Source organism: Octopus bimaculoides, chromosome 1, assembly GCF_046866305.1.
Source record: "Octopus bimaculoides isolate indiv1 chromosome 1, ASM4686630v1, whole genome shotgun sequence".
Lineage (NCBI taxonomy): Eukaryota > Metazoa > Mollusca > Cephalopoda > Octopoda > Octopodidae > Octopus > Octopus bimaculoides.
In genome coordinates this window covers 66,528,253-66,552,713 of record NC_142928.1, presented here as the reverse complement: position 1 = coordinate 66,552,713, position 24,461 = coordinate 66,528,253, and the positions used below count along the sequence as shown (strand labels likewise).

General features: G+C 35.4%; 1 protein-coding gene across 6 annotated transcripts in view; it reads left to right on the top strand.

Annotated features, from left to right (window-relative positions):
• Positions 1-24,461, top strand: part of LOC106870766 (secernin-3) — a 277,131-nt gene that overhangs the window by 172,177 nt on the left and 80,493 nt on the right. For all 6 annotated transcript variants that reach the window (XR_016241846.1, XR_016241843.1, XM_089351980.1 and 3 more), the window contains 2 exons: positions 8,330-8,531; positions 16,807-16,994. Coding sequence is in view for 4 of the 6 variants with exons in the window: in XM_089351980.1 (XP_089208106.1) it covers positions 8,343-8,531; positions 16,807-16,994 (377 nt within the window). In the remaining 2 variants the exon portion in view is untranslated. The remainder of the gene's footprint in view (positions 1-8,329; positions 8,532-16,806; positions 16,995-24,461) is intronic.

Genomic DNA, 24,461 nt, shown 5'->3' with positions numbered 1-24,461 from the left:
AAACCACTGGTGGCTTCTTGCAGAATCAAGAGTTTGAAGAAAAGTTAGTTGAGAAACATTGGAAAAAATATTATATATTCTTAATTGCAAATGTCTATTTTAGTAAATATAGAATTTTAGCCTCACTGTGAACAGTAAATAAACAGGTCACAACAGAAGTTTAATCTCTCAGTGGGCAAAAAAAAGAAATATGGGATTAGTTTGACTAGTTTCTGCTCTTCATAGACTCTTATCAGTGAAAGAATACCTATCTTCTGTCCAGAGAGAGATTAGTAGATTATAACTTTTTACAGCGTATCTAAAGTAGAAGTCAGCTAAACAGGTCTCATTTGTTTAACAGTGCACTCACTGACAATGTAAATGAATGTAAATGAGAAATGTAATGCAAATTAGACCAACCAATTTATGACCAAATTTGTATACATTACAGATAACCATAAGCAACTAATCTCTCTGATGAAGCTAAGTAAACTAGAAACTCATTAGATTGCTTCAGCTGTCTCCGCCTATGGAGGCAGAAAAGCTGTGGTATATTTGTTTGCTTTTTACATCAAAGCTGAATCAGAATGCTTATTAAATAAAAAAAATAGGAGTGGCTGTGTAGTAAGAAGCTTGCTTCCCAACCACATGGTTCTTGAGAGTGGATTTGGTAGACAGAAACTGAAAGAAGTTCATCTTCTTCTGTAGCCTTGGGCCAACCAAAGCCTTGAGAGTGGATTTGGTAGACAGAAACTGAAAGAAGTTCATCGTATATATATATATATATATATATATATATATATATATATATATATATATATATATGTATGTATATGTATATGTATGCATGTATTTGTGTGTTCGTGTTTGTCACACCACCATTGCTTGACAACCAATGTTGGTGTGTTTACGTCCCTGTAACTTATTAGTTTGACAAAAGAGACTGATAGAATAAGTACAAGGCTTACAAAGAATAAATCCTGAGATTGGTTTGTTCGACTAAAGGCGGTGCTCCAGCATGGCCACAGTCAAATGGCTGAAACAAGTAAAAGAAAAAATAAAAGAAAAAAATATTTTAAATTATCCAAAAATACTGTTTAGTGTGCTATGAAGATATATATTATTAGGCTGCAAAGTCTGTCACCATATGCCAATGACCTGTTCACTAATATTTTATTTTAATGTATATATAATATATATTCTTAACTCTTTTGTCATGCATCAGCAAACTGGTAGATAAGCAGATGTTTTAATTTTACCATTCAGTTGCTACAGTCATTGGAATGTGGCCTTTAAGGGTTTTGTTGAGACAATCAACCCCAGTACTAATTTTAAAGCCTAGTACTTATTGCATTGGTCTTTTTTGTCAAACTGCTAAGTTACAGGGACAACACTGGTTGTCACTAGTCAGGACAAATACAAACACACACACACACACACACACACACACATACATATATATGTATCTTCATATGTGTGTGTGTGTCTGTGTGTGAAGGTACATGGCTCAGTGGTTAGAGTATTGGGCTCGCAATCATGAGGTAATGAGTTCGATTCCTGGACTGGGCTGTGTTGTGTTCTTGAGCAAGACACTTTATTTTGCATTGCTCCAGTTAACTCAGCTGTAGAAATGAGTAGTGACATCACTGGTGTCAAGTTGTACTGGTCTTTGCCTTTCCCTTGGATAACATCAGTGGTGTGAAAAGTGGGAGGCTGGTATGTATAAGCAACTGCTGGTCTTCTATAAACAACCTTGCTCAAATTTGTAGCTCGAGGGGAACTTTCTAGGTGCAATCCCATGGTCATTCATTACCAAAGAGTGGTCTTTGCCTTTATATACATGTGCGTATATATATATGCATATATATGCATATATATATATATATATATATATATGTATATATATATGTATATATGCACACACACACATACAGTGGGCTTCCATACAGTTTCTGACTACCAAATTTACTCAGTAAGCATTGGTTAGCCCAGGATTATAATCACAGACACTTGTCCCAAGATGCTGTGTAGTGGAACTGAAACCAAAATCATGAGGTTACAAAGCTTCTTAACCACACAACCATGCCTGTGCAGAAATGTGAACATATAAAGGATATAAAAATTTTAAAAAAGCAAGCTAATTAACAAACAATTGCATTAACCACTACTGCCAATCCTTCTTCTCTAAGACATCAGCCTACTGGAATTTTCTCTCTGCCAATTTTCTTGCAAATGTAGACCTGCAAATGTTCTCGAACTGACCATAAATCACATCAGTTTCACCAGACACTAAAAAGAACGCCCCTCCCCCCCACGTGACATTACTATTAAAAGGTATAATGATCAGCAGTTTTTCTGGAAATAACTTTTCTTGTTTGTGTTTTTGATTACTATACTTTTGTATTTATTGTTTGTTTTTGTGGAACTGGTACGTCTATAGAAATAAATCTAGTTTGTTAAAGATGTAAGGTGAAAGGGAACTGGTGGAGGGAGGGGGTGAAGGAAGTGAGGGAGAGTGGGAGGAGAAGAGTGTGAAAGGGGTGGCAGAGGGAGTAAGAGAGAATGAATGAAATGTTATTGGGGTCAGAAAATGTGGAGGTAAGAAAGATGGAGGAGGAGGAGGAGGGCGTTGAGGGAAGCAAGAAGTAAGGGTAAGAAGAGGAAGTGAGGGAAGACAAGGTGGAAAAGGGGTTTAGAAGTGGGGAAAGTGGGATGAAGGAGAAGAAAAAGTATACTGTTGAGTATGAGGATGGAGAAGAGATAGGGATGGAAGATGAATTATAGAAGAAAGAAAGAAAGAAAGAAAGAAAGAAAGAAAGAAAGAAAGAAAGAAAGGAAGAAAGAAAGAAAGAAAGAAAGAAAAAGTGGGTGGTGATGGATGAAAAGTTAGAAGATAAGTATTTTAAAAAACAAAACATTAAGAAAATGAAGGTAGAAGCCGATGATGTTGGAAAAGAAGAAAATGAATAAAGGCTGGAAAAGATGAAGAAAATGAAGGAAATAAAAACAAAAATATCTGGCAAGAATTTATGAAAACATTAGTATGGATCTGTTTACATCTAAATATTTTACTACCTGTTCTTTAATTTGCAAAACACTCAATGTTAATTAGATTTGGTGAATAGCCTCTCTAGATGTTTTATTAAGCATCTTATCAAAGTACTATGATGCTGGTTTTAGTCTTCATGCATTTCCTGTTTATTGTTAGATTGAAACTGAGGAGTCTATTTTGGTGCATGTATAAGCTTCTAGTAAGTTTCTTGGTTTTGTTTTTTTTTGGGGGGGGGGGGGGTTCTGTAAGTATATGTGTATGTATATATGTGTTGGCCTTTTTCGCTTTTGTTTTACATATGGTATTTGCATATGTATATCTCATAAACTTTATGAGAAGTTTACTGCTGATATTGTCATTCTGATGACCTTTGTAAAAGAAAACAGAATCACTTGACTGCTTACATTTCTATTCATATCTATTACTTATGATGGAGTAGTGTGATGCAGTTTATCATCAAAATTTGTTTGTTGCTATGATGTTAATTTTGAAAGATTGTGTAAGTTGATACCCTTTTAATTCCAAAGACAATTTTTTAATCATATTTTGAAAAGAAATAAAATGTGAATTAAATTCTGTTTGTTTTTAAGCTTCTGTAGAAATTATAATTAACTGAGTCTACAGTGTGTCAGATAATCAGCTGAGTGATCAGCAATTCAATGTTCTGGAGGTCTTTCATTTCCATGGATTAACCATTTCCATGGATCTATGGCCAACACACTTAACTGTCAGATTCACAATCTACATAAATGCTTAAGAATGGAATGCCTTACCCTTGGAAGCAACAGTAATACTAGGAGCTTGAGTGAGGACCATCTATGAAGATGCCCAACCTGGTAAAAATAGCGGCCTTTCTTCCCTGACTCATACTCCTACATTCTTAAATTTAAAAAAAGGACACATTGGATAATGTTATCCAAGATACATTATGGTTGGAAACAAAAAGACATAATGATCATGGCTGTAAACAGCTTTACTCATAAATTTGCTTGATCAGGGTTGACTTGTAGCTAAACAACACTACCAATAACAGCAGCACTGCAGAGGAGTCTGAAGGATTTGTTGTCTTACAGTGCCAACTAAAAATGCTTTCCATGGGAAAATAATAGGAAAGCACTCTGCAATAGAGCAACATCCTGTCCAAGGAGAGGGATATTCATGCATTTGTTTAATGCCACAGAAACTAGAGATGAATACTAACCTAATCGATATTTGTAATTCAGGAAATTGACAAGCTTTTACCCTATGAAACTTAACTACAGTTAAATGTTTTTAAATATTTTACTGCTTGGAAAAGGGCCAAAGAGAACAAAAAAGTCTAAAAATTTGCTCTTTGGTTACACATCACTGTTTGATAACAATAACAATGATAATCATCATTATTGTTTCTGACATTGCCACAAGGTTACATTTTTCATGAAAGGGATATACTGGCAGGGATAATCAAGACATACCTCACAGGTAATATATACAAAAATATCATAGAATTATCAAGTAAAGGGATGTGGAGAAGAGACTCAGCAAAGTTAAAGCTGTCTTTCAGTGCCTGAAGTCAGTTGGTCCAACTTCACATCCAACGAGGTACCAAAATTCCATGTATATACATACATTGTCATACCAACAGTGACTTACACCTATGGAACATGCAAAAAGGAGCAGCAGAATCTATAGAACTATAGGTGTTTTTCAAAAGAATTTCTTTATACGTCATGAATGAACTGGTCATAGAAAGGACTGAGCTGAGTAACCTATAGGATAGTATCACAGTGACATGTCAAAAGATGCTCAACCATGAAGAGATAAGTGGGAGTCATTTCTTAAGGGAAGCCAATGGTAGACGTGTAGGAGATGAGGCAGGCCTGTCAGGACCTGGTCGAGGACTGTGGAGGAGGAACTGGTAGAGCTGCACACAGTCTAAGATCAGACTCATAACAGAGATTGTGACTATTCTAGGTGAAGATCTCTCACTGTTTAGTGAAAAACTGTTTTCAATAATATGTATCTCAGGCAAAACACTGATATATACACTTTCATACACACAACAATGTCTACCACTTAGAAATTACAATTGTGTTTTCTGTAATTCAATATTTTTGCAAAATAGTGACAGCATTCTTGGTAAACACCATAGCTGACATCTTCTCTAATCAATGGTGGTAGATTGGAGTCAACTAGTTCAGTTCTAGTTCTTATTTTATAAATCCAGGAAATATAATGAACAAATGAACCCTAGTGAGATTTTAACTCAGCAACTGAATACTGAATTACAATGAGTTCTGTCTTTTATGAGCTTGTGAGTTCCACCATGCTAGTAATAATAATGATAATAATAATAATAATAATAATAATAATAATAATAATAATAATAATAATAAAAATAATAACAGTTTTTAACATAAGAATGACGATTCAGATTATTTCTAAAACAAAGTCAATGAAATTCACACTGTGCCATCCTTCATAATAAATGGTCTCCAAGAAGTAAGTTGGAAAGGATTTAAAGAACAAAGCTCTTGAAAAGGAAATAACAGAGATGTATTGCTCGAGATTATAACTGATTCCAATAATTCTTAGTACTCTAGACATGATAGAGAATAGTATAAATAAAGCCATAACTACAGTACCAGGGCTCTTAACTTTACACAATCTCTCTGCAAAAAAAAAAAAACTCTATACAAGATGCTTTAAGTATCAATAATACAACCCTCACAACATTTAGTTTCAGTTTCAGCTCCTCCTCTGTTCATGAGCACATTGGGTAGCAACTAGATTTCACTAAGAGTTCTTGTGTTGGCTCTCTTTAGAATGTTTTTATAGGTTATGTGGTCTTGCCAGTATGTTCTCAGAATCCTTCTCAAGCATCTTTAGTGGAACATATCTTGCTTTCTGTTAATCTTCACAATGTTCATCCATGTCTCACTGGTGTAAAGAACTGTTGTTAGAACTATGCTATTATAGAGCTGCATCTTTGCATTTAAGCTGACAGTGTTGGAGCACCAGACAGCACACATTGTCTGGAATATAGTTATAGCTTTGCCAATTCCATGGTTGATGCTGCTCTCAATATCACTATTGTTACTGATAATGCTAGCCAGACAGGTGACTCTGTCTACTGTCTTGGTATTTTCCTGATTGTTCCTTATGAGCATTGTTGTTTAACAGTCATCATCTCTAATGTTCATTAGTCTTTTTTCGTGACCCACATGATACAAGAACACAACTTACACTGCACATACTTTACACAAAGTAAACAAGATAAAAGTCAATAATAAATGCAATAAAGAACTACAAAACAAACCCCTCAAAACTGAAAGTTAGAGATAAAATATGTGTATTTTTACTAGCAAAAAAAAAAAAAACAATACTGCATATATCTGAAAACCACAGAGTTGTAGTTTTACTGCTACCATTGGAAATTAATATAAATTGATATACTTAGAATCATAATAAATACAGTGTATACCAAAGCACATATGATGTTATTAAAAGTAATCTATTAATTCAAGTAAATTAGTTTATTTCAAATAATGCTACATTTGCCAAAGCAGAAACATTAAAGGAAGCTTTGAAGAATAAATATCAAAAGATTCAAGATGATAAACTGAATGTCATAACACTTCAGGTCAAGATAGTGTTGAAAAATCAGAAATGATCAAACTCTAATGATAGAACCATTGAGATTTTAGTGAGTGTGAGAGTGAGTATATTAGCATGTTTATGTATATTCTTTTATGTGTCCTAGCCTAAAGGCTGTGGCCATGCTAGGGTGCTACCCGAATCATCACCTCATCAGAGATAGCCGATATGGAAGGGAATATGGTGACTGCTCTCTATTATTGGGGGTGGATTAGCACAACTGGTCAGTGGCTTCTGTGAAAAGAGCTGACCGGTTGTGCTAATTCACCTCTGATAATAGAGAGCAGTCAGCAATTAGTGTAGAGTTATATAATTGGATTGTTACCTAAAACACCATTGTATTCTTTATGTGAAACTGATTAGTAGGACCAGCCGTGATGGCTACTTAATGCTATAAAATTCAGATAATATACCCACTCTACTGACAGTTATATGAGTGCATCTTCTCACTGACTTATATATATATTCTTTTACTTGTTTCACTCATTTGACTGTGGCTATGCTGGAGCACCACCTTTAGTTGAACAAATCAACCCCAGGACTTGTTCTTTGCAATCTTAGTACTTATTCCATCAGTCTCTTTTGCAAAACCACTAAGTTACAGGGATCTAAACACACCATCATCGGTGTCAAGTGATGGTATGGGGACAAACACAGACACACAAATACATACAAATATATATCCACATATATGATGGGATTCTTTCAGTTTCCATCTACCAAATCCACTCACAGGGCTTTGCTTGGCCTGAGACAATAGTAAAAGACACTTGCTTAAGGTACCAAACAGTGAGACTGAACCCAGAGCCATGTGGTTGGGAAGCAAGCTTCTTACCACACAGCCAATCGTGTGGTTATATATAGGTGTGTGTATTATATATGTGTATGCATGTGTGTGTGTTTGTGTGTGTGTGTAGGAATGGATGGTGTATCTTAATCATTACTTAATAAGAATCATCATTATTATTATTTTTGCTTCCAGAGTCTCAAAAAGAAATATATTCCTAAATCAATCATTTCTATTATATGCAATGTATGGATTTTAAGGAATATTTCCTCTTTTTGAACTATTCAACTTTAATATGAATATTAGACATTTCCTTCCGTATATGATCTATGCAATTCTAATATAAATTGGATTGGTTCAAAAATCCAAATATTTACAGGTGTCTGTTTAGTAACCACTATCTAATTATTGAAATTAGTGACAAATCATGTAGTTGTGAAATAAACTTTGTAACCTCACAGCCATGTATAAGCCTGGTTATGCTTGTGCTAACAATTTGAGGTACTCAAACATTTGGTAACATATATGATAATAGGTACAAATGTAAATTTATAATCTTCTAGAGAAGATACAGGCTTGAAAACAAATGTCCATAAGTGATCTCTTTCTCAATGGTCTTTGAATATGTTTATATTTGGTCAGTAATTGACCCCTCAACAGTATAGTAAATGTATATATGTATAAATGTTTGCTTGTTTGTTTGTATTTTTATCAACACACACACACACACACACATGCATGGAAAACAAAAAAAAAACGCTTATTTAAATAATGTACAGTATGTAGCCAAACCAAATTAAAAACAAGAATACATCTTTTTTTTATTTATTTATTCATATGTCTTATAACAAAATTTCTATTTCTTTCTGTTACAGAAATTTCACAGAAATGTCAACAAGTTTAGCTTCATTGGCAGACAGCTGCCCACCTCTGTCTTGTGATACTTTTGTTGTGCTGCCACCCAACAGTTTAGATAACTGTGTCATATTTGGTAAGAATTCTGACAGACCATCTGAAGAGGTACAGGAAGTACTCTATATTGCTGGTTGTGACCATCCAAGAAATAGTAAAGTACAAGTAAGTAAAGAACTGCTATTTAAATGAATTTGATGCAAATTCTTGTCTTTTTGTTAGTTTTTTATTCATTTATTTATTTATCTATCTATTTATCTACTTATTTGTTTATTTATGAATGGAATCTTATAAAATAACAAATGGAAAACTGAAGTTTTTTTCCAGCCTCTGTGATGCAAACCCTATGAGTGGTTGATAAAAAGAATGATACCCTGTACTACAGAATATTTAATAAGTAAGATTACATTTAAATATGATTTATATTAGAAAAGAAAGACAGAAAACATTGATAGTACTTCTGAGACAATTAGTGTTAGTCATTGATAATGTAAATTTAGTTGATGCATCGAAAGCCTTACCCACTTAAGGGCTAATGATACATACTATCTTACTAGTGCTGTGTTGTATCCCTTGAACAAAACACTTAATGCAGATGCAGTCTGTCTAGCTGTAATTAGGTATCAGGAAAAGGTACTGTTTCACTGCTATAAGCACTAGAAAGAGTAATGAATAGGTGGTAAATACCATTAATGTGCTGGGCCAATAGAAAGCTTTGAGGGAAACTAATTCACTCTAACCATTCTCTTGCTGAAATTTTTAAATGTTTGGCATAGTGTCTGTGTGGTTTATGGAATATTATGTACTCTACATAAACCATTATTCTCTATTCTGCTTATACTTCTGTTGAACAGAATATTTAACTTTCCTGTCTACAAGAGTGAATAATAAATAGCAAAGTGAATAACAAATACCAACGCTATCATAACCAAAAATAGTTCCTTGATATGAAGCTGGATAGGATAATACAACAAATTAATGGGTTGAAGGATGTTTTGAGTTTGACTTTCATGAAAGGAGAAAATATTACTAATCTGCTCTCATTAGGCTTTGAATAACAAAGTAACAATGTGTAGCATCCCTCTAATTCCAATCTCATAAAAACCTTGCTTGCTAAGAGACATTATTTCTCTCAAAAGCTTCATGGTGAAAGGCCTTATATTTAATGCATTATTTGAACAATATGTCAAAAATAGGCAGAATTTTGCAATATTTGAAGCTAAACAAATATCAAATTACACTAAAATTCAACATGCTGGTTTTGTTTGATGTATAGACAATGATTTATTGGTGGTGAATTAATGGCCAACGATGTACCAAACTTACTTTTTGGTAGCATAAAAAGTTTACTGTTTTTCATTTCTTTGAGGTCAATAAGATTAGCCATAAGGAGCAAATTACAAGTTCTAATGTTTATGATAACAATAAGCCACATATCATCATCATCACCAATATTTTATGTCCATATTTTATACAGGTATGGGTTGGATGGTTTGACTGGATCTAATGGATCTAATGGATCCAAGGACTCCATCATCTGTTTTGGGATGGTTTCTATGGCTGGATGCCTTTCCTAACACCAACCACTTTACAATGTGCACATATTAACGAAAGCACTTGACCAGTAGGAAATGAAAGAAAAGGGAAATAAAGAAAGCTTCTAACAATGTGAAAAGTTTTAGAAAATAACCTTTATATTTCAGGCACAAAGGCGTTTCTTCACAAAGAAGCAGTCCAAGAAATATATATATCCATCAATTTTGTAATTATACATTTCTTGGACTGCTTCCTTCTGAAGATAGGCCTTTGCACCCGAAATATTTTCTTTCATTTTCTACTTCTGGACTACAATGCTTCAAGTGAACTACAATGCTCATATTTACTAGACTGGTCTTTTTCTGTTTTTACTGGGATCTTACTTCTACTCTACTAGGATTACTATAAATTATTTTACTTAAATATCCATTTTGAATCAAGGTATAGAGTTTGATAATTTTAAAGAAGAGAAAGATGAAAAATTGTAACATTTACGTTTTTCTCAATGACATTAGTATCATATCATAAATAACATAAATAACCCAACTGAGAACTAAAATTTTATCGCCCTTACTGACAGCTTACTGTAACGTAATCAAATTAGCTCTTTTTTAAGTATTGCACACACAACTGTGAACTGGAAATGGCACCTCTGTTACAGCAGACTGAGGCAGTAAAAGAAATATTTTGTTTGTTTGTTTCTTTGTAAGGTAGACAAGGGTGTGGTTTCATTAATTATCAGCACATTCAAGTTATTGTAGTGGTTGCAGTAGATTATAATTTCATTAATATATATGTGGTGGCAATAATGGACAGTTGGCATGTCTAAAGTTGGGATATTTATTGTTTAGAATTGGTATAAGTAATAAAAGCTCTTACGAGTGGAAAAAAAAAACAGGGAATAGGAAAGAAGTGGAAGATAACAAACAAAAAACAGGAATAAAGGAATGAGACAGTGGTAGGTTATTTGTATGTATACACACATGAATATACTAGTACAACTCACACACACACATACAAACATACACACAAGAAAAAGAAACTATGCAGACATTCACATAAAAAGCATATTATTATATACATATAGCTACAGGCATACACATATATACATAGGCAAACAAATATACATGCATAGATACGTACATATATAAATATGCATAGGTACTCATAAATATATACATATGCACATATATATTCTTAGATATATATGGCCAAATACATGAATACCCATCACACATGCATAAACTAAAAGCATAAGAAAAGAAAATATAGGTTCAGATATATACACACTTAATCATAATTCTTTACAAAGGAATACCATTGTATTATAGTAAAATAAAGGTATAATATGAAGTGTACATATAAACACATACAACAATACATGTATGCAGATGTATGCTGAAAGTAAATTAAAGGTAATGGCAGAAAGAAGAAATTGTGCAACAAAAAAAAAGCTGAAATGAGTTAGGTGAACACAGTAATGTATATAGTTATAGTTGCATAAATAGACACCAAAAAAAAAAAAAGCACACCCATGTACATATAGATACATTTAAGGTCATTGGGCATATAGAAAAATGAACCGTGGAAACATATTGGTAGTAAGAGTTGGGATATAACATGACACTCAGGGGAATTGAAAAGTAACCAAAGTAATAAGTTAGCTGTCAGGAGTGAAAAGTGTGGGACGCATGTTAATCTCGGCCTGATCCCCACATCACCACATAGAGGTGTAATTCATATACATATAAAGGAGTGCTGTGTGGTAAGTAGCTTGCTTGCCAACCACATGGTTCTGGGTTCAGTCTCACTGCATGGCACCTTGGGCAAGTGTCTTCTACTATAGCCTTGGGCCGACCAAAGCCTTGTGAGTGATTTGGTAGACGGAAACTGAAAGAAGCCTGTCATATATATATATATATATATATATGTGTGTGTGTGTGTGTGTGTGTGTGTGTGTGTGTGTGTGTGTGTGTGTGTGTGTGTGTATATGTTTGTCTGTATTTGTCCCAATGCTGGTGTGTTTACATCCCTGTAACTTAGTGGTTTGGCAAAAAGAACAATAGAATAAATATTAGGCTTATAAAAGAATAAGTCCTGGGATCGATTTGTTCGATTAAAGGTGGTGCTCCAGCATGGCTGCAGTTAAATGACTGAAGTAAGTAAAAGAATAAAAGAATATATATATATATATATATACAGGGTTTGAGGCAAGACCTTCGTACATTAGGCCTCACCGAGGCGATGACTACTGACCGAGACCTTTGGAAATGTGCTGTGCGTGAGAAGACCCGGCAAGCCAAGTAAGATCGTTGCCAGTGCCCCTGGACTGGTTCTTGTGCGGGTGGCACATGAGATGCACCATTTTGAGCGTGGCCGTTGCCAGTACCGCCTGACTGGCTCCTGTAGGATTTTCGAGCGAGATCGTTGCCAGCGTCCCTGGACTGGCTTGTGCGGGTGGCACATAAAAGACACCATTTCGAGCCTGGCCGTTTTCGTGCGGGTGACACGTAAAAGCACCCACTACACTCTCTGAGTGGTTGGCGTTAGGAAGGGCATCCAGCTGTAGAAACTCTGCCAAATCAGACTGGAGCCTGGTGTTGCCATCCGGTTTCACCAGTCCTCAGTCAAATCGTCCAACCCATGCTAGCATGGAAAGCGGACGTTAAACGATGATGATGATGATATATATATATATATATATATATATATATATATATATATATATATATATATATATATATATATATATATATATATATATATAGGCATAGGAGTGGCTGTGTGGTAAGTAGCTTGCTTACGAACCACATGGTTTCAGGTTCAGTCCCACTGCGTGGCATCTTGGGCAAGAGTCTTCCACTGTAGCTTTGGGCTGACCAAAGCCTTGTGAGTGGATTTTGGAGACAGAAACTGAAGAAGCCCATCATATATATATATATATACATATGTGTGTGTGTGTGTGTCTGTGTTTGTCCCCATAACTTAGCGGTTCAGCAAAAGAGACTGATAGAATAAGTACTAGGCTTACAAAGAATAAATCCTGGGATTGATTTGCTCAACTAAAGGTGCTGCTCCAGCATGGCCACAGTCAAAGGACTGAAACAAATAAAAGAGTAAAAGAGGGTTATTCAAAAAGAATGGACCGATTTCATTACGCAATATTTTAATAAGGAAAAGCAATAGAAGACTCCAGCTGAGTCACAAGTATTTACTCACAATCAACTTTTATTTTCTGTCTTACAAGTGTTCAGTGTGGCCACCACCTGCAGCATGGGCCACATCAATGCAATAAGAGAATTCCTCCCAGATGCATATCGGTATATCATGATCCACTGAGTTGATTGCTGTTGTGATTTTTTCTTGTGGGGATATGTAAAAGATTGTGTTTATGTTCCACCACTACCCACTAACCGTAATGACCTTAAACATCGAATAACAACAGCGATCAACTCAGTGGATCACAATATGCTGATACGTGTCAGGGAGGAATTCTCTTATCCCATTGATGTTGCCTGTGCTGCTGGTGGTGGCCACATTGAACACTTGTAAGACAGGAAATAAAAGATGATTGTGAGTAATTACTTGTGAGTTTTCTATTGCTTTTCCTTATTTAAATATTACATAATTAAATGGGGAGAATGAAGAATTTGAACATTCAAACTTATTGTTTATTTCCAGTTAGAATAAAAATCCAGCACGGGTTTCGATTGCAAGAATTGCATATTGTTGCATATTTATATGCAGCAATTTAAGCATTATTGATGTGATCTTTTCAGGATAAATAAATTTGACATCATTTGAAGAGGAATTTTCAATTAGTTTGAATTAGATTTGGTAGCAGTATAAAACTCTGAACATTCCTCAACGAGATGTTTCCCCCTTTTACTCTGAGAAATCTGTTATCTACCACATATCATATCCTGCCTGTCTTACTATATATATATATATATATAATAATGTTCATCTGGTCACTGTAACCAAGGACATCACATGGAGAGAAGATGGGTCTTTTGGGTAGTATTGTGTCAGACATTCAAACAAGGTGTCCTGCCCACTTGACCTTCACTCTCCTCAGTAGTGTGTAAATGCTTGGCAGACCAGCTTGAGAGAGGACTTCCATGTCTGGGACCTTGTCTTATCAGGTAATTTTCAATAGCTTTCTCAGACAGTTCATATATATATATATATATATATATATATATACTTTATTAATAAAGCATATTACTCTATATCCAGTATTTGAGTACTATTTTTTCCACCTTGTTTCAAATTTATGTGCTTACTCTGATATATATATATATATATATATATATATATATATATATATATATATATATATATATATATATGTATATATATTTCGTTTTGAGATTTGGTTTGCACGATTCTCTATGTGTGTTCGTGTGTTGAAGCATATTTTGTTGTGTCTGGGGAGAGTGATTCTCTTTTCGTGCATTATTATTATTTAACACGCGCACCAGTAAAGTTTCCACTCATTTACTTATTTATTTTTCCTAAAATAAATAAGTAAATGAGTGGAAACTTTACCGGTGAGTGTATTAAATAATAAGGCACTAAAAGAACTCTCCCCAGACACAACAATATATATATATGTATATGTATATATATGTGTGTGTGTGTGTGTGTGTGTGTGTGTGTGTGTGTGTGTGTGTGTGTGTGTGTGTGTGTATGTGTGTGTGTGTGTGTGTGTGTGTGTGTGTATACTACATATGTGGAAAATCGGTATGTGTTCATTTGTGGCGTTGCTAGCTGACTCCTCCTACATCGTTTTATTGATTTTGATGAAACTTGATGCGTGAGTAGAACTCGTACCCAGAAACCTCATGACATACTTAGATTGTTGAAAAAAATCGATAATACGGCCCATGGAAGGGACCTTTATATTTACCTCATATAACTAATTTTTTTAAAAATACCCAAGGGAAATAACCCATAGCACCTGTACAATATTTTTTAAACACTCAAGGGAAATAATCCATTTCATTTTTTATGTTCGATTACTTTGAATATGGATTTTTTGAATATTGATTTTTTGCAGACAATATCATTTTTATAATTTATTTGACACATGAGTAGAACTCATGTCTGGAAACATCCTGACATACTTAGATTGTTGAAAAAAATCGATAATAGGGCCCTTCCCTCTATTTACAACATATTACTAATATTTTATTTAAACAACCCATGGGAAATAATCCATCCCACCTGCAGATTTTAGCGAAGTGATCAATATTTGATTCTTACGATCAGCCAACATAATTTTGCATTTCATTACTCACAGTTTTGAACTGCTAAACATTATTATTGCACTTCCTTAATTTGAATCTTAAACATTAAAGACTTCATGCATGCATTTCTATACATACATACTGTTTTGAATGCCCATTACTCCGATAATTCTGCATTGTTACAGTTACACTTTTTCCATGACAGTAGATATATTTTTTATTCCACAATGTATTTGTAGTGGCTTCATGCAGGCATAGTGTGGATTCAATCCTTGATTGCCAAATTTCACTTAACACTACAACAGCGCTTTTCTCACGGTAAAACAATAGTTTTTCTGTGAATGACAGCAGTTATACATTTCCCAGATGCCTTTGCTAAGCAGAATAATGTCTTTGCCTCTCGCCAGCCTCCACCAATCTCTGCCAACCTCCCTCACCAACCTCCGGCAATCTTTCTCGCCAACCTCCAAAAACCTCACTCGCCAACCTCCAACAATTTTTCCCTCCTCTAACTGACAGCTTTTTGTACCTTTCTGTGACGGAAAATACACCTTTTGTGGCAGTTAAATTGCGTTCTTGGCAGTTATAAATTGCTTTCTTATATCAGAGTAATAAGGCGTTTCAACAGATCATCCTTCTCTCCGGGAATTACCAGGTATACCAGCTAGTATATATGTATGTGTGTATGTGTGTATATATAGCAGGTTATATGGCCAACTGGTTAGGGTGTTACACTCATGATTTAGGGAATATAGTTTCTGGACTGGATAGTTTGTTGTGTTCTTGAGTAAAAACACTTCATCACATGTTGTTCTGCGATTGCTACAACATCTCACATGTGGCACACCTTACACCTGTACAGGGAGTGTGCTAATATGCAGAACAAACATTTGATCACTATAAACCATTGCAGAACCCTCTTTCTTGGACCCAAGAGACTATGTTACAATATAAGCCATAATGAAGATGCATGACCTAGTGGTTAGGGTGTTTCACTCATGATCAAGAGATCGTGGTTTCAATTCCTTGACCGGGTGGTGCATTATGTTCTTGAGTAAAACACTTCATCTCATGTTGCTGTGTGATCACATTGTGCACCTGTCCAGGCAACATCGATTTCATGGAAGGAATAAGGTAATATACAGCACAAATATTCAATCACTATAAAATATTCATTTGTGCAGGTCGTTCAGCAAAAGATTGCAGAACCATCTTTCTCAGAATATGAGACAACCACAATGGTAACAACAACCACAACCACCACCACTACCTACTACTACTGCTGCTGCTACTACTACTACTACTACTACTACTACTACTAATAATAATAATAATAATAATAATAATAATAATAATAATGATATATCTGTATGTGTGTATATACACCTACATACATATGTGTATGATATGTTAATATCATTTTGTGTCTATATCAAATACTTCTGTTACTTCTAATTATCCAGACAACAAAGACATTGGGAATCTGTGATTGTTGCTTGTGAGACTAGAAAAAATTTTGGAAGATTTAAAATATCATAAACACAATTTGCAGAAAATGTCTAACAAAAATAATTACAAAAGTCATTTGCAATGTAACTTTCAATGTTAAAATACAAAATATCACTGGAATTTTCATCTGTGTTTCCTTGCAGTGTACCTATACCAAAGTCGATCAGGCAGCAAGAACTTATTCAATTATCATAACAAAACCATCTTGGATGTGGGGAGCTGAGAGTGGATCAAATGAAAATGGCGTCTGTATTGGTAATGAAGCTGTGTTCTCTAAGATGCTCAGCCAACAAGAGAATGAGGAAAAGCTACTTGGTTGTGATATCGTTAGGTGAGTATACACACAAGCTTCCCTCTTTTCTTGTCCTTAGCACAGATACATGAAGTACATGTAAGAAATAATATAAACTGGCTAAATTTTCAAATCTCTCAGCCTGGTACTCTGCTAATTCTGTTCTACATATTTACAAATATATATATATATATATATATATATATATATATATATATGTATACACACACACACATGCACACGCACACACACACTTCAACAATCTATGTATATAAATATCAACATTTTTGCATCCATCTTACTCATTCTAGTGAAGAAATGGATATTAAAATATTAAATCAGCTAAATAAATGAAACAAGTATAAATAAAAAAGGATTGCTTTACCTGATTAAAATTCAGATTGATATGTTGCAAATTAATAGATTGATTATTTTATTGCAAAAGCATGCATGATATCAGATGATATCTTACTAAATATATTTTTCTCTAATATTTCAATATTGCTGCACAACATTCTTTTAAAGGTCTGTTAGAGTTATTTATACATAAGATAAATTTACTTATTTGATAGTTTTCACTTCTCACTAGCACTAATAATAATGATAAAGATAAGTACTGCATGATGCATGTGCGTAAACGGTGATGCTACATGGTAGTAAGATGTAAGATCTGAATGTGGATGGCATACAAAGGCCAGAGATGAATGAAGCTGGTATGCTCTACTGGATGTGCAATGTCAGTGTACAAGTGCCACAAAATATTGGTGTATTGAGAGAGAAGTTAGACATAAGCGGAATTATATGCAGTATGCAAGAGAGGAGACTGCACTGGTATGGTCATGTTATGCGAATGGATGAGAACAAGAAGTGCCAATCACTTAAAGTGGAAGGAAGTTGTGGAAGAGGGAGACCCAGGAAGGCTGATATCAAAATGCTGAGCCTTACAAAGGAGATGACAGAGGACCAAGATATGTGGTGCATTACTGTACTCAAGAAGACCCGTTCATCATAACAGAATAGATCCTAAAACCAAGATGCTTTCTAAGAGAAAGCATTGATGTAGGTGCTGGTATCACATAAAAAGCACTGGTGATGGTATCACATAAAAGCACCCAGTACACTTTGTAAAGTGGTTGGCACTAGGAAGAGTATCCAGCCATAGAAACCATGTCTCAACAGACTATGGAACCTGGTGCAGCCCCCTGGCTTTGTCAGTTCCTGTCATGCCATCTAACCCATGCCAACATGAAAAACAGATGTTAAATGTTGATGATGATGATGGTGTATATAGATAGACAGGCTGACAGATAGACAGATGCATGGATATATACGTACACATAATTGTGAGCAGACATAGACACACTGCCAGGTTTCCTGCTTTTAAGGCAGTAGAATGTTCAGGATGTAACAGCTAGAATGAGAGAGGGCTACACCAGCACCTGGCTGGTACTTGCTTCATTTGAATAGATCTGAACAACAGAAAACAAAGTACCTTCCCCAAGAACACTGCATGCCACCTAGTCCCAGAATCATTGAACCACCCACCCTCACACATACCAATATATATATATATATATATATATATATATATATATATACACATATATATATAGTTACACACATATGCACACACATGTACACGCACACACACACACACACACACAAAACAAATATCGTATTAATTATCTAGTCAGGATTGTTTCAATTACACATGGGGCAGATAAGTCATTCGGCATACTACAAGAAATAAAGAATGACTAAGCAACATAACACAATATTAAATGAAACCCAGCCCACCATCGCATGAAGACCTTCCAACATTGCAATACACAAACACCCAGTCCAATATTCTAAGAATTCCACTAATCCACTACTCTAAATAGGCACTTTTTTTAATCAACCCTGAAAGGGACTCACTGGAATTTGAACGCAGTAGGATTTGTGTGTTCATTTTCCCATGCTAGTTTAGATTAGTCAAGTTTCTCAGCATCTTACCACTTGTAATAGTTCTTTGTCATTTAATCACATACAAACAGCAACAGAGGAAACTGCTAATCATTGTTGTTGTCGTGTTTATTTTTGGCATGACTTTTACAGCTGGATGCTCTTCCAACTATTAACCTCTTTGTCGTATGGACCAGGTTTTTTTTTTATTGCACCACCAGCACTAAAGAGATTATCTGCGACAGGATTTAAAGGGTCCCCTCTGTTCTATGTCCTTTTTTGTATAGAGCCATTGCCCTTAAATGTGTAAGGTGAAATTATAAATGTGACATTCATGCTTGTTCCAATGACATCAATGACAATATTTAAAAAAATAGCTGCAGCAGAGAAGTGGAACTCTGGAACTAGGTTGCAGATTCAGTGTGCTGGAATTTTGTGCTATGAAGCTTGCCAAAATACATATATAGATGTGACAGATACACTAATAATAATGCTAAGTTGTATTAATATTGTTGCTGGTTAGTATGTTAGGGTAGTTGGTGAATAATGTAACGGAAGAGGCAAAAGGCAACCTTCCAGAAAGCTGATACCATAAAACGGTTTCAATCCTCAGATGAAGTCATGAATATATTCTAAAAAAAAAAGCATGAATGTCAAAAATAGTGGAGGAACATTTGCTTCATAACATCTGAATTGCTCTTCCACAAAACAGCTTTGTGTCTAACCTTAAAGAAACCAATACAGGCAAGTACCAGAGAATAAGCAATTATCCTCTAGTGTCCCAAATATAATATAGTTTCAATTCCATCTAAAATCTATTTTGGTTTACTTAAAGGAGTCACAAATAGTCAAGTCAATACATTATTTGACAAAGTATGGAACAGTTAGGGATCCACAGTTTGTTATCAGTTTCTCTACAGATATATCCTCTTCTTTTGTTGTTTCCCAGGAGGGTCATTATGCCAATAATAAACACACAAACTGGTTCTATTTCACTTCTTTTATTATTATTGGTTAATTGTTTAACCAATCAATATATATATATATGTGTGTGTGTGCACGTGTCTGTGTGTGTGTGTATTGTGTGTGCGTGTGTGTGTGTGTATGTGTGTGTGTCTGTGTTTGTCCCCCCACCACCACCACCATCGCTTGACAACTGATGCTATTGTGTTTATGTCCCCGTAACCTAATGGTTCAGCTAAAGTGACCGATAGAATAAGTACTAAGCTTACAAAAAATAAGTCCTGGGGTCAATTTGTTCGACTAAAGGTGGTGCTCCAGCATGGCCACAGTCAAATGACTGAAACAAATAAAAGAGTAAAAAAGAGTAAAAAATTGGCTGATAATAATAAAACAGAAAAGTGAAATGGAATCAGAATATGTGTATATTCTTTTCTACTCTTGGTACAAAGCCCGAAATTTTGGGGGAGGGGGCCAGTCAATTAGATCGACTCCAGTACTCAAATGGTACTTAATTTATGGACCCTGAAAGGATGAAAGGCAAAGTCGACCTTGGTGGAATTTGAACTCAGAACATAAAGACAGACAAAATACCAGTAAGCATTTTTCCCAGGTACTAACATTTCTGCCAGCTCACCACCTTAGAAGATGTGTATTTTATTGATATAATGACCCTTTCAAGACGCAATATATGTTTCAACGCATGAGTTCACATCAAGAATCATGCAGCTGAAATACAAAAACAAAATATAGCCATTACATTTTTAACAGCCCATACCACTCAAATGTGTGTGTGTGTGTGTGTGTAAGTATGCATTTACTTTTGTCACAGCATGGAAAGATTCACTATTGACTATTGACAACACTTCTACAGTAGCAAGCGTTTTGTTAGCTGACAAGTGTTACTCAGGGTTTAAGTCTATAATAGTACTGACATTTTAGGCATACCTTCAGTTCTGTTATTGAAGCCACAAACCTATTATCATCATCGTTTAACGTCCGTTTTCCATGCTGGCATGGGTTGGATGGTTTGACTGGGGTCTGGCAAGCCAGGAGGCTACACCAGGCTCCAATCTGATCTGGCAGTGTTTCTACAGCTGGATGCCCTTCCTAATGCCAACCACTCCGAAAGTGTAGTGGGTGCTTTCTACATGCCACCGGCACAGGAGCCAGACAGAGTGAGGGGGTTGGGCATCGACCATATTCAGATGGTACTTTTTACGTGCCACCAGCATGGGAGCCAGTCAGAAGGCACTGGCATCAGCCACGTTCAGTTGGTGGTTTTTACATGTCACTGGCACAGGAGCCAGTCGGGGTGAGGGGGCTGACATCGACCATGTTCAGATGGTGCTTTTTATGTGCCACCAACACAAGGAGCCAGTCAGGCAGCACTGGCAACAACCAACTCATGAATGGTGCTTATTGCATGCCACCAGCATGGGAGCCAGTCAGGCGGCACTGGCATCAGCCACAACTACAATTTCCATTTGATTGTGATTTGATTTGATTTTGATTTTGATTTTGATGTGCTTGACTCAATAGGTCTCCTCAAGCACAGCATGTTGCCTGACAATCCAAATGTACTTTTTTAAGTGAACTGGTTATGTGACACTGGTGTAGGCTATGGCTATGATCTCACTTTACTTGCCAGGTCTTCTCAGTCGCAACATATCTCCAGAGGTCTCGGTCATTCGTCATTGCCTCTGTGAGGCCCAACGTTCGAAGGTCATGCTTCACCACCTCATCCCGTGTATTCCTGGGTCTCCCTGTACCACAGGTTCCTTCCAATGTTTGGGAGTGACACTGCTTCACACAGCTCTCCTCATCTTATACCTCTTATTTTTCGAGTACTTTCCGGAGTATTCGAGCGGTTCCAAGCAGTGCTGTTTTCTGCAAGTGCTCCACCCTTATTGCCTATTTGTTCCATGTACTTCTCGAGATTTTTACTCACTATTCCTAGGGCTCCAACAATTATTGGTACCACTACCACCTTTTCATCGACCACAACTGCTTTACCTCCCAAGCTAACCTGTCATACCTATCAACTTTTCTTTCTTCCTTATCGCATACCTTGTCAGCTGGGCATGCTATATCTATGATCCAGCATAGTTTGGTTTCTTTCTCATTTATTATTATTATTAGTAGTATTAGTGTTATTATTATTATTATTATTAAGATTAGTACCTCATTAAATATATCTCATTTAAACAAATCTTGCAGGCATACAATTTTGCCTTTACTTCTTCCAAATGATTGATTTACCATCAATTTACTGCCAGCAGCACACTGGCATTCAATATGTTAGGATTTATTCAATCACATGCTTATACACTTTTCCACTGCAAAAATAAGTTGATTTAATGTCTAGTCAAATGAAAACAACATTTAGCTAATATATTCATACATTCGTGTTTGTCAGTTACATTCAGTTACTTGCTCCATTTACATGGCTTCTGTGGAAGACTGCTTCATTCATTGTAGTTTTTTGTTTTATTCATTTATTGATCGAATTTTACTAGCATAATCAGCCCTATAACAACAATACTACATAAATCACACGTTTACTTTGCAGAAGATAAGCTGAAGCAAATGAAACAAAAGAATTTATTATGAATTTTTTATTTCTTGTTTTGTTTTTTTTCTTGGAGGGGAGGGGAATTCTACTTATTAGTTTTTTTATTTATTTTTTGCCACTAGCATTAGGACGATCATTTTCCTTCCTTCAGCTCTGTTTAAACTCTTTCAGAATTTATCTTTCAATGAGTATCTTTGTTTGTTCATGCATTTGCTATTTCTATTAGTTTACCTGTTTATGGTTTACCTGTCTATTTGCTGTTTATCTTTAATGTTATATAAACTTCTCAATGTTTACCCCTAGATGTCCCCTACCCCACCCCCATTGTTCATTCGTTTGTATATTTATTATTATGTTTATTACTATTTACTTCAACATTTGATATTAGATAAGGTGGTGGGTTGGCCGAATTGTTAGAGAATCAGAAAAATTGCTTTGCAATATTTGTTCCAGTTCTTTATCATCTGAGTTCAAAAGCCACCAAGGTTAACTTTACCTTTCATCTCTCTGGGATTGATAATATAAAATAGCAGTGAAGTACTAGGGTCAATTTAACTAACTAATCACCTCATCCTAAAATTACTACTTTTGTGCCTAAATTAAAAACAATCTTTAACATTGGGTATTCATCAATGTTTTTACATAAACTACTTTAACCCTTTAGCATTCAGGTTACTCTGTCAAATGTAATGCTTATTTATTATTCACATTGTTTTGAATTAATCAAGTATCATTTCATAGCTTGTGCTCCAGTAGCTGGAAAACAGTACAGCTATCAGAACACAGGCTGCCTCACACTACATTGACATGGACACCAGCTGGGAACAAACAGGGGAGAGGGAAATAGCCCTAAAACTAGCACAGTACTCTCTGCAAGAACTTATGGGAACTGTAATTGACCTGAACTAATGCAAAAACAGCTGCAGCAGATCATACTCAGTGGAGGCAACTCATCGCCCGATGTTCTGTTAGGAACAGGAGAAACTAAGAATAGGACTAAGATTTCATAGCTTTGAAATTTCGATTGTGTAATTATTTATTTTTAGAATGACATCATAGGATAACTGTGAGAGAACAAACCTGACTAGTTTGAACATAAAACAGGTAGATTATTTTTGGCCAGATATGGATGGTTTAAATGCTAAAGAGTTAATTACTTTTAGCATTATGTACACCTTTAAATACTTACCTTCCACTACTAATGGTTACCTTTTACAGTATTTACAACTTTATATTAATCTGCAGGTGTTTAAATCTATTTTGTTGTCTATGTTTACTTTTGGTTGTCTACCTATAAATACCTACTGCTAGTTGTTTACTTCTTCCTGTTTACCACATTGTTTACATTCCTATACATGGTACCACAAGATTTGTATATGTCCATATATTTCACAACACTCAGTCAATCTTCCTGAAGGTGAAGTATATGCTCCACCAGGGAGGTGTGACAATATTCTGGTGGGACATGAGCAACTTCAGAATGGAGAATGAATAAGTAACAAATGAGTAAAACTTGTATTAAAGTTTTTATCAAACTCATTCTGAATATATATGTTACATAGGTGTGAGCAAGGCTGTGTGGTTAAGAAGCTTGTTTCCCAAACACATGGTTCCAAGTTCGCAAACTTATATAAATCATAGTGAAGTTTATTCACTGAAGGCGAAACAGGCCTCTCTATCCAGCTGGCAAGCTACTTCAGGCTGATGACGAGCAAAGACTCAGAAACATGTCCCTGAATGCTGGCTAGGCTGGGTGGAGGAGCTTGTCTCCCCCTTGCAAACTTAAGGACACAGTAATTGTGTCAAGGCCGACAGGAAGCGGTCCAGCTTCCTAGTGCTAAACGGCAGTAGTGTGTTCCCTTATTGGGGTTGTCACATTAAGTTGACAATATACTACAACTTTATATATATATAGTTTTAGGGAAAAGAACCAAGGTTCATGAACTCATTGATGAAAATTCCTAATATTATTATTATTATTATTATTATTATATATATATATATATATATATATATATATATATATA